This window comes from Microplitis demolitor, chromosome 4, assembly GCF_026212275.2.
Source record: "Microplitis demolitor isolate Queensland-Clemson2020A chromosome 4, iyMicDemo2.1a, whole genome shotgun sequence".
Lineage (NCBI taxonomy): Eukaryota > Metazoa > Arthropoda > Insecta > Hymenoptera > Braconidae > Microplitis > Microplitis demolitor.
Window position 1 is genome coordinate 5913333 of NC_068548.1, and position 13013 is coordinate 5926345.

The 13013-nt window shown below is 25.5% G+C and overlaps 2 protein-coding genes across 5 annotated transcripts in view; one reads left to right on the forward strand and one right to left on the reverse strand.

Annotated features, from left to right (window-relative positions):
• LOC103580589 (fasciclin-1) overlaps positions 1-13013 on the forward strand; it is a 168320-nt gene that overhangs the window by 101171 nt on the left and 54136 nt on the right. For both annotated transcript variants that reach the window (XM_008562400.2, XM_053738652.1), the window contains exon 2: positions 8320-8458. In XM_008562400.2, coding sequence (XP_008560622.1) covers positions 8320-8458 — 139 coding nt within the window. The remainder of the gene's footprint in view (positions 1-8319; positions 8459-13013) is intronic.
• The window catches only part of LOC103580588 (origin recognition complex subunit 3), a 91903-nt gene that overhangs the window by 35403 nt on the left and 43487 nt on the right, over positions 1-13013 (reverse strand). The window lies entirely within an intron of this gene.

The window sequence follows — 13013 nt, forward strand, 5'->3', positions numbered from 1 at the left end:
AATTTGATGACAGCGAGATCGATAATTTTGATTAAAGAAAATTCATCAAGACCTGAAAATTTATTTTTAAAAAATGTAAATTTTTCAAAATCGAATTGAGACACTTTTCATGATTTCGATTAATTATTATTTTTATTATAAACCAAAATTGATTTTTTATGGGTAAATTTCATAAAGAATATAATGAACTTTTAGATACAAACGATAATTTTATCAGTAAAAATTTATTATCAATAAAAATTAATTCTTAATGATAAAAAAATACAGAAGACTTCGATTATGAAATTTTAATGACTCGTTATTTTTTTTTCTGAGCTTTCATGAAGAAAAATAAATTTTTGAGGATTCATTTAAATGCAGAATTTCATAAAATTCAAAATGTGATCAGTGAATTTGTCAAAAAAATTTAATTTACTCATGAAAATTGAATTTTTATAAATGAAAAATTAGAAAATTTGTACTGGAAAATTTTCTATGGTTTCGATTAATGATTTTTTTTATGTTTCTATGAAGTAAAATTCATATAATGTGTGCTGACTTTCCTCAAATTAAATAAACATGAAAATAAAATTATCCATTTGCCAAAAAAAAAAGAATTTGATGAAATCTTTTCATCTCGAGGAATTTTTTTCCAGATTTAAAATTACCGGGTTAGAAAAATTTCATTAATCAAACACCGTAAAAAATAGTATAAAAAAAAAAATCGTATGGAAAGAATAAAAAAAAGTTGAGCAGATGTGTGTATTATCTTTTTGATTCAACCATTAAATTTTTATCTTTAAAAATAAAAAGTTTACAAAAAAAATTTAGCATCTGACTTTTTACCCTCGATATTTTTCTCCTCATCCTCTATAGAGGTAGTACCCACTTTTTATACTCTTACTCCTCAGTAATATTGCATCGGGGAGAAAGAAAGAAAAATCTTTCGAGAGAGAGATAGACAAGAGAGTAAAAATAAAAAAAATTACGGGGTAGAAAAGTTATCGAGTTTCACTCTGTCTCGGTCTTGGTCTCGGTCTCGTAGAGAGGGTGGAAATAAGAAAGTAGCAAAGCACAAACGATAAAGATGTCTGATGTCTCTAGAAAAATTTTTTTAAACATTACTTCTTGCTTTCATACCCTCTATCATTTTGTTTATTTAATACAAACTTGGGTTAAATATAAATACAAATTGTAAACTTTATATTTTATAAATAAATTTACCTTTTATTTTTATTTTAATTAACTTGAGGGTAAAAAAAATAAGTATATATATTTTTCAGTTGTATGTTTTGCAATGTAACTTTTTAAAGATCAATTTGTCAATAAAAATCAATTGATACTTTTTTGTAGGAAATTAAATTCCCTATAAAAAAGATCTCTATAATTTTGTCGTTATCTCCCATACTTGGTCTCCAAATTTGATTTTAAGTATTAATATTTTAAAGCCTAATTTTGAAATTTGATAGGAAATTTTTCTTTTTATCTATTTTTTAGTTATAACTTGTAAATTATCAATTTTTGAATAAAAATTAATCAATACTTTTTTGTAGGAAATTAAATTTTCTATAAAAAATGTCCTTATGATTTTTTCTTTATCTCCAATATTTGGTCTCCAAATTTGATTTCAAGTATAAATATTCTAAAGTCAAATTTCGACATTTGATAGAAATTTTTTTTTATTCATTTATTCATGATGACTATTGTTTTTTTTTTATGAAAATCAATCACTACTTCTCTGTAGAAAATTTCTCTATAAAAAAAGATTTTCGTCAAATTTAATGAATTTTATCATTTAATTAATTATTATTATTTTCCTGTATCAACATTTTTATTTGAAATGTTATTTTTGACCCATTTTATTTTTAGTAATTAAAAGTTTCTTTTAATTCATTGAGGAACTTTATATCCAAGTTCTTTCTGGAAAAAAAATATAAGTACTGTTTTTTTTTTTTTTAACTTATTAATAAACCAAAAAATCTAAATTATTCTTTTTTTTCTTTTATAATTAAAAACTCAATAAGAAGTCAAGAAAAATAATAATAATAATAATAATAATAATAATAATAATAATAATAATAATAATACTAAATGATAATAATAAAAAGATTTGAGTACTATTGAGTAAGAATTGTCTCTCTGTATACTCAATATTCGTTCTTATTTTATTCGTGTTGAAAATTCAAAATATCCTCATTATAAATTCTATAAGATGTTGTAGTTTCTTGCTCTATCTATATCTCCCACGACAAGAGGGTCTTGATAATTCGATACGACGTTTAAAATCTTTTTACATCTCATGCAATTACGTCACCTTTTTTTATTATTATTATAATAATAATAATAATAATAATAATTATTATTATTATTATTGTTGTTGTTGTTGTTGTTGTTGTTGTTGTTGTTGTTGTTGTTTTTCTTGTTGTTGTTTTTGTTGTTGTTGTTGTTGTTGTTTTTGTTGTTGTTTTTCTTGTTGCTGTTTTTGTTGTTGTTTTTGTTTTTCTTGTTGTTGTTGTTGTTGTTTTTCTTGTTGTTGTTGTTATTGTTGTTGTTGTTGTTGTTGTTGTTGTTTTTCTTGTTGTTGTTGTCGTTGTTGTTGTTGTTGTTGTTGTTGTTGTTGTTGTTGTTTTTGTTGTTGTTATTTTTGTTGTTGTTGTTATTATTATCATTATTATTATTATTATTATTATTATTATTATTATTATTATTTTTATAGAAAAATTGAAGATAATTATACAGATTGCGAATAATAAAATTAATTAAACGTCAAAACCATAAAAGTGTTGACGGTTTATTTAATATTTGTTGATGCGCGGTTGCTATTATTGTTATTATTATTTGCTCTACCCCTTGAGCATTAATTTATATTTTAACCCGAGGCGATAGGAATACCATCAATGAATTAAACGGAAGTTTAATTCTAACTATTTCCGAATAATAAAATATATGGATATTAAAATTTTAAATGAAATCTATTTAAAACATTATACAAAATTTTTTTCTACGTTTTTTCGTTTTACTGTTAGTAAACTACTGAATTTAAATGAAAACTCTTTCGCAACTTTTTTATACAGAACTTTCTCACCTATTATTTTGTTAGCGTTCATTTTCACTGTATTTACAATAATTCATCTGTAATTTAAATTCAAAAATCAGTTTTCTGATTTCTTTTATCAATTTTACACAAGTGGAATACTTTAGATCACAATTACAGCTAAACTATCAAAGACACAATAAAAATGTATACCACAAAATTTTTAGACAATGAAATTTTCTATCAAAAGTTCTTGATTCAATTTTTCTCTAAACTTAATAATTAATGAGTTATTGTAATTAATTCTGAAACTATTACTGACCCCTTAACTTTCTTTTTAAAAAAAATTCAAATACCTCAACACTAATCCGCATGTATCTTGATAACTATCAATTTTTCAGTATTTTTTACTCTTACAAAATAGATTGATAATTTAATTACATTTCCAATGACCACCCATGATGTCTATTTATCTTCAATTATTACTGAGGTATGATAAGTATAAATAATTTATTTACAGCAACTTTTATTATTTAAACGTGAAACCCTAAATAATGATAATAATAATAATAGAATTACAAAAGTTGTGAGTCTATTGGATTTCAAATCCTCAAGAGTCACACTACTACTATATACATGGATCCTACAATACACATAAATATAGTGTATATCCATTCAATCAATCCCAATACGATGTTTGATTTTCCACTCCCTTATATTTTACCCCTGTGACGTTAAATAAATAAATATACAGAAAAATAGAATTTCTTGGCGAGAGAAATTCTTCACATTATGATTTGAAAACAAATATTTTCTTAGGACTAGATAAAATTTTTTGGCGCCAAAAAATTTTTTCTTGTTTCAAGAAATTTTTTGTCTTCAATTGATAATGCGAAAATTTTCTTAGGGCGAGAAAAAAGTTCTTGCATTAAGAAATCTTTTTTTTCTGAATATATATATATATATATATATATATATTAGGGTGGCGCAAAAAAACCGACTATTTTTTTTTCGATCTCGAATGAAAATTTGTTGGTTTACGATGTTTTAAAAAGCCTCTCCGAAAATCAGCTCGATAAAAAATTTTCAAGAGGTCGCTCACGAATTTTGAAAATATCAAAAATTATTGAAATTCGAATTTTTAATTTCTAAATTTTTTGGCAGCAAAAGTTTATACTTGTAAATTGATGACTATATTGAAAACTTTAACCCAAAATTTAAATATTTAAACGGCGCTCAAGAATTTTGAATATTAACTGATAATTAGTAACTAATAGTTTGATGTAGTTGTTGTATTTTTTTATGACTCAATTATTGTCATTTCAGTAAAATATAACTTTTTCATAACCAAAAATATACAGGAAAGTCTTAAACAATAAAATTTGGTAAGTTTTAAATAAGCGAAAAAACCGAAAAATTGAATTAAAAAATAAAAAAGTATGTAAATAACTTATTATTTCTATTTCTCGGATTATATTTTCGTTCACTGTGATGCCTATTGGGGGTGAAAAATCGAGAAGCTTTATTATTGATATTTAATGGTCGCTCGAAAGCGTTCGAAAGACAGCTCTCGGAAACATTCAAATTTCTTGAGCGAGGTTTAAATATTTAAATTTTGGACTTAAATTTTCAACGTAGTCATGATTTCACAAATATAAACTGTTGCTGCCATGAGAAAGAAAAAAATTTGAAATAAAAAAGTCAAATTTCGATCATTTTTGATATTTCAAAATTCGTGAGCGACCTCTTGAAAATTTTTTATCGAGCTGATTTTTGGAGAATTTTCTCAAAACATCGTAAACCAACAAATTTTCATAAGAGACTCAAAAAAAAAATACTCGGTTTTTTTGCGTCACCCTAATATATATATATATATATAATTTTTTTTTTTTTTGACATTCACTTGACACTAATGCATGCAAATATTTTTTTTTACCCCAGAATTTAGAAAACGAAAAAAAAAAAAAAAAATGGAATCACAAATAAACTCTTAAATATTTATAAAATAAATTAATGCAATTTTTTTTGCGTGGGAGGATTAAAAATATAAAAAAAATATATGTCCGGTTATGGAGATTTTCGTAGGAAAAAAATATAAAAACAAAAATAGTGACCTCGTTTATTTATTTCTTGTCACGGGCTGGGGTTTGGAGGAAAAGACCATCGATCTACGTTACACGTCGACATTTTATTCAAGGGTTCTGATAATCATTTCCTGTTTTGGATTGTTATGGTAATCGAGTAGAGAAGACAAATGATAGCTTAATTTATTTGGTGAATCTTTTGGTTTAGATAAACCCGAGGAGAACATGATAATTTTACTCTGATTTGTAAACTATCGATTTCTCGAAAAAAATCAATCAATTCTTTTTTTTAGGAAATTAAATTCTCTACAAAAATGGTCTCGATGATTTTTCTCTATCTCAAATTCTTTGTCTAAATAAATGTCAAAGTAAAAATATAAAACCAAAATTTTGAGTTTTTATAAATGTTTATTTATTTTTATTGTAACTTCCAAACTATCGATTTTCACAAAAAAATTAATCAATACTAAAATGTAGGAAATTAAAAGCTCTACAAAAAAGGTCCTTACAAATTTTCCTCTATCTTCCATAGATTTGCTCAAAATAAAATTAAAAGAATAAAAACGTAATTTTCTTATCGAAATTTTGTCACTGAGTTTAATTTTGTTTTTTTTTGGCGGCATTTAATAAAAATAATAAATTTTTTTTTCTGGTTGTTTATAAAGAAAAGTAAATCGTTTAGTGAATTAAAGAAGTATCACTGTTGAAAATGTTACAAAAAAAAAAAAAAAAAAAAAAAATCTTTTGAATTCTCTTGTGTCGCACACTCGAGATCGCTCTTGCGAAATCTATATAGCGGATAAAAACTCTTTTGCGTCTTTTAGTCTTTACTTATTCTCTCATCTGTGTGTACTATTCGCTCGAATAGACTCGAAGCTGCTGGTACAGAAGTTTCCATTTTATTCCCTTTGTTCTTTATCGCGGGGTTCCTGTCCCACGTCTTTTGTAACGACAATGTCGGTTTCAGTTCAACTTAATGCAAGAATATAAAGAATTGTCACGAAACTAGGCGACACGAAAAATCAATAGACTAGTTGGATACCAAACGAAAATTAGAAAAAAAAATTAGGGAATTATTTTTTTAAAATTTTGAACCGTCGCGGGGCAGAAGTGAAAAAAAAATTATTTTAAAACTCGAAATCTAGTTTTCGAACCGTGAAAAAAATGAATCGATTGATCTTTGACTAAGATTTACTTCCAAAAAAACCCATAATGGAAATTATCAAAATTTTTTAAGCAAAAAAAAATTTTTCAAGTTTATTTTACGAAATTAAATTTAAAAAAAAATTAATCGTACGTGAAGTTAAATTATTCATAAGTAAATAACTGATTATCGTGGAAGTAAAACAAATATGTGTTTAAAAAACGCCAATGTCTGATCTTTCGAATGCTGCAGCAGTATAAGCCAAAAAAAAAAAATTATTTTTTGTCTAATTATTAAAATCAAAAGCAAATTAATTATTTACTTCCGTTGATGTTTGATTATTTAATTAAAAAATAACTCACAGCTCTCAAAGTTATTAGTTTACAGAAAAAAGTTTAAATACTTTTCTGTAGAAAATTCAATTCTCTAGAAAAAATATCTCTATAAATTTTTTGATAATCTTAATATTTAGCCATATAATTTCCAATAACTAAATCCAAAAATTTGAATAATTTATCTCAAGGAAAAATTGAAAATCTGATTATGAACTATCATTAATACCATTGAATCTTGGACTTTTTTTATTGCCCGAAGAATAACGTCCCCATTAAAAAATAGCTAATTTCAAATTTAGAGTTATATTTATTTTTGCTTAAAAAAAATCTCATTAAATTCAAAATTTTTTTTTCTTTGTCTAAATGCAAGTCACGTATTCAATAAAAGCGACTTTTAGTATAGTTTACTATTGCTTTCAACCCTATTTTTATTTCAATACATTTATATATCTCCGTACATATATATATTAAATTCTGTAAACAAATATTTACTGTACGCGATTTTTGAGCTCTTTTATTACAACATTTTTATCTTTTCTTCACTATATATATATATATATATATATATATATATATATATATATATATATATATATCTTCCAATATATTTTAGTACCTCTATAACTAAATAAATATAAAAAAATTTATACGAACTAAAGTTTGAATTTTTTGAATTATAATATTTTAAAAAAAAAACTAGAAGGTTTTATCTGATAACTTTATCTGATAACTTTATCTGATAACCGCGGCATTTTCGAGGCATAGGTTAAGAATTAATTTGTAAAAAATTACGGCCTTTACTGAACTTCGATTTCAGAACTGAAAATATATATATCAAATATATATATCAAATATATATATATATATATATATATATCATTAATATGAGTAGCTTATTAGTTTTGATAATTAATTGACATATTCTGTGGTCAATTAGTGGATACTTGTCTCCCTTTACTCCTCCCACGATTATTATCCCGCCCCCTTTTCGCCCAGTTCTTCAATATCTCTTGTATCAATACAATAGCAAGCTCATTAATTATTATTATCAATAATTAGTTCCTCGATAATCAATATTTGATATTATATATACATATATATTGAAGCAGTAATTGAATTCATTTTGTTGTGGATTATTAAATTAATAGATATGATTAAATTAATCGACCGAAATTCATTTAATTATTTTAACTGCGAACCCAAAAATTTATATAAAAAAAAAAAAAAAAAATAAATAAAAATTTTAAATATTTCTCGTAAATAATAAAAGAACAAATGTAAACAATTAATATTCTGTATTCATCTGGGTGAACCCTGTGGCTGTCATTGTTGTTACGTTTTACAAATTACTGCATTTCCATTCATTCCTCAGCTCACCTCACCTCAACTCATTGTTACAACTTGCGCTCATTCCTCAACTAAAAATACTCGGGAAATAAAACATGAATAAATAAATACAAAAAAATAAAAATTAATCCTTCATTTCTCTTAATTTTCTCACTCTCTTTCCACTGTTTTCATTTCATCTCGTGTAATTCAATGCAATTTTTATTTTTATTTTATCCCGATCCATTAACCCTTAGAACTTTTTTATTTTTTATTCTCTCATTTATTATTTTATAATTTAAACTCGCTCTTCATTTTATTTAGTTATTATTTTTAATCAAAAACACTTTTGTCCATTACACAAATTGCTAAACTTTGTAATTAATTGTTAAACTTTTTATTTTATTTTTGTTGCAGTTCTATCATCTGCTAGAAGATAATCAAGTGGCAAATAATACATTAATGTATCGACATGTTACAGTATTTGCACCGACAAATCGTGCATTCCAAGAATATGTACCTCAAAATAAAGATGCATTAGTTCTCTATCATATGTGTGAGTATATATTTTTTTTTTAATAAAACGATAAAATTATTTTGTTACTTTTGAAATTCCCTCTTAAATGAGTACCCACAACGATGTATTTAATCCACTATAAAATCCTCTTTTCATATATTTACATATATATTACATATTATGACTTTATCTAAATATATCGATGTTGGTACTCATTTTACAGGAAATTTCACGTACACTAACATAATTCAAAATAACTTGTAGTCTTTTAAAATTTTACTCAAAAACTCTACCCTTAATTACTGTAATCACTGATAGAAGAAGAGAAAGTAAAAAATGAATACCGAAATTTCACTTCGACGCTTAACTTTGTATAGCCTCATAGTTAAATTTATTATAAAATTAAAATACACCCCTTCAATATATATTTTTGACCTCGCCTTGATGATAAATTGAGTTCATTTTAACGAAGATATATATTTCATAGCATACATAATTATTAATATATATAAATATGCTTACTTCTTCAAAAATCTTCATTTTTTTAATAATTAATGCAAAAATATCGCGTTACTAATTCTAAAATGACTTATATCATCGTTCGCCGGTTTAGTTTTAGAAAACTTCCTCAAGCCAAAAGGCGTATGATTTTTTTTCTGGATTCATTCAAATAAATATTTTATTAGATGTAATAAATTTAAAAATCGGTTCCAAATAAATGTACTTATTCATATTTACTATTGAATCCTTCTATCAGTGTACCCAACAAATTATTAATGCCACTAAATATTAATCAGCGACATCATTAACTAACAAAACGAAAATATGCATTAAAATATTTATTTTAATTACCCAGAGATTATTTATATTAATTATAAATATTTAACCACTGGTATTTGAAAATGAGTATACACGACATCAAATAGAACATACATGTATTTATACAGATATAAACCTATGCATAAAATATATGTAGCAAACGGATCAAATGATACGCATTGAGCTTCCAATCGTGTTAATGCTAAAATATACTGATGCTCAACGATGTCCACAGAATTGTATACATGTTGGTTATCATAACCTATCAATCCACCAATAATCTGATAGTCTTGTACATCAGCTTCACTATATTTGTTATACATACATTCATATTCATACTTTTATGTTCTATCATTACACATTCGATATCTACATCAGAGGAATTAACTCATGTGTGTTTTATCTCCCTAATGATATGTCTGTTAGTTCACTGAAAAAACTATATATTTATAGTTGAGATATTTTCTTTAACCCCGAGTCGAAAAGTTTGATCTGATTTTAGTCTTACTGGACTGTATTTGGGCTACTTAGTCTGTTATTGAACTTCTATAAAAATTATAATTTGTTTTTGATCTACCTGGACCGAAAAATTTGATCTGATTTTGATCTAATTGGATTATTTGATCTTTTACAAAAATTTTAAACTGTTTTCGACCTGTTGTTTTAAAAAATAATTGCGTTCTGGGCAGATAAAACTAGATTAATTCTTGAACTTTAAAAATTTTAGTTCTGAAAATTTTCAAAGACAAAACTGGATTAAATCTTATAAGATTTTTATTTATGGGCAATATTTAGAAAAAAAATATTAAGCTACAGAATTGATTATGTTTTGTTTACTATTTACTCAGTATCTTTTGTTTAAAAATTTCGGCAGTTAATGGAAATTTGACAGCTTAATTCTTAGCTGTCCTGACTGCATATTTGTAGCATTGAATAAAAGAGATAAAATAACTGTTAAAATGTCAAGAAATTTCTCTTATTTACTGGATGAAGTTGAAAATATTTTGGCATTAGAAAACATCAAAATTCTTGTGATATTTTATTACGGAAGCGCATTAGCATGTTTCAAATACCAAAAAATTAAAATAAATTTATAAATTTAGATTATTATAATTATTATTTACATTTATAAAAAGTCCTGTTTTAGATCTAAAAGCGATTAAAAACAGACTAAAAATGATAGTAAATAAAGTCTATTTTTGTCCTTAAAAACAATTGAATACAGGCTAATAATTATAAAAAAAAAGTCTGTTTTTAGTCTAAACCTGATTTAAAACAGACTAAATGTTATACGAAAATAAGTCTGATTTCGGCCTGAGTAAGGAATAGTACGGGCAAAAACAGATTAAATTCCTATATAAAATAAATATGAATTAAAGAAAAAACATTTGAATTTATCATTTATTTTAAAACAGATCTAATTTTTTGACCCGGGATGCAAATAAATAGTAGAGTTAATTATGGAGAATTAGAACTCTATATATATTAATAGTTAAGATATTGATACTTAAATGAAGAAGTGGAATCCTTAAATTGAATAATATGGTACTTATATTAAATAAGTTTATATTCAAGCTCTTAAAATTGATAAGAACACTTTTTTCTGAGAAGCATGACATTGAAATGAAAATAACTAGAAAACAATGTAGAATTTAAAAAAAATTTCCAATGATAATTTGTAGAAAATAAAATTGTCTACAAAAAAAAATTCATGACATTTTTGAGAAGTCCGATAGTTTCGCCGGAAAAGTAAAGAAATCTTGAAATTTACTCCAACTGGACTTCAAGCTCCAATAACTTTTGAACATGGATTTATCGAAAAATGATATGAGAGTTTTAGATGTTATTTAGATAGGAAATCAAAAATCACGAAGCACCACCTCTTAAGGAGGTTCATCGGTAGCAGTAGTTCGCAACTTTTAGAAAGATTTCTCCCGTGTAAAACATTCTGACTACAATAAGAAGTGTTTGAGATACAGTACACTTTTGCGCATCCTCTTATATGCGCAGAAGTATAAAAATGATCCCATTGCGTCTTTTTTCAGACTTGGCTACGTGGCTCCTAACAGAATATTTTTCCCCTTGAGCATGTGTTGTAGAAAGTGTTTTGAATAATTTCGAGGTTATACATAGTTGGAGACAACAAATAACAAGTAATAAATAATAATGACTTCGCGACTAAATTTAAAAAATTCTAAATTTAAAAAATAATTTATAATTATTTAAATCTATTGGGCTTCTACTGTGTTTTAAACTTCCCGCGCACTGCAAAGTTGCCAAGTCACTATCTCTCACTTGTCAGGTTATGGGAGAAAGCTTGAAAATCATTAAAAGTAACAAACTTTAAAAATTAATTACAAAAAAATGAATACCGCTCGTTTATGTTTTTATTGAAAAAAAAAACTTGTTATAAATTGAATTAATAATTTTCAGCTTTTAAAAAAATGTTGTAAGAAAAGTATGATTGTTATTTAATAAAATACTCACTCTAACTACGGTCAACATAGGGAATGCATGTTACATGTACGATTTTTAATTGTTAATATTTCGAAATTTAGTACCGCAAGGACTATTTTAAAAAATTTCTACGTATACAGGACTCTTTAAAGTATTTGTATTTAAAAATTGAAAGATATTGTAAGAAAAGTGATTATCCGATGAACCTCCTTAATATTGATATTAAGAGCTCAAACTGCACCAAAATTTTTTTTCCATCATCTTTAACGATATTTTCACGGTAACTGAAGAAAATAAAATTAGTTTTTATTTTGGCCCACCCTAATATATATAAATATATATTTAATTACTTGCTTTTGAACTCTGGCAGAAAAATATAAACTAGAAATTTTGTATTTAATTTGAATATTTTTTCCAGAAATGAAAAATTTGAAAGCCGCGGGAAAAGTTTAATTTTAAACGACTAGCCTAATATTGACATACAATTAATTGTGTTTGTAGATTTATTGGACTCCTTGGCTTAAGGATCACAAATACAACGTACTTAAAATTAACCCAAGACCAGATATTGTCTTAGTTGATCTAACGTTTGAGTTTCTGTAATATTGTAGTGTCAAGCGACATCTTAAGACGGTCAGGTGGGACAGGGGGCTATTGAGAAGATATAGGATCGGATCAAAGGACCCTCGGGATATTATACAGCCAGTAGACTGAACTATAATATACAGACACTGAGATTAACTCTCGACTTGGCTCTCAAACTTGATCAGACGATGCCGTAAGCGTCTTTCAAGTGATTGTACGTCGATTTAAGCCGCTACGCTTATTTTTTTTGCTACCGAACTGTAACTATTGTTAGCTTAGCTATTTATTCATTCTTCAATAAATCATATAATTTATAACAGAACTTTAGAAAAAGGTAATGGCAAACAGTTTCTTGTATAAGAAAATATTTAAAAAAAAATGGCAGCTAAATTTTTTCATCAATCGCCAGTTTTAAGTTTTTATTAATTATAATTAAACTAAAAGAATTTGGACAGTAATTTCCAAAAGGGTTTTGACACTAAAAATATTCAAAGTCTCGAAATATTTGGAGGGAAAAAGAAATTTTTAACGGCGGGAAATTTGAAAATTTATAAAAATATGTAGATTAGTTAATAAAAAAAAAAAAAAATGGATAATAATTATGATGAGTAAAAAAAACAGAAAGTTAATGTCGTTGTGGTGAAACACTCAGAAGTCCGGTGGTTCTGAAGCAATTTTGTATATCGCTGAGAAAACTTTGACAATTAGTCTGGAAACTTTAATAATTTTGTGG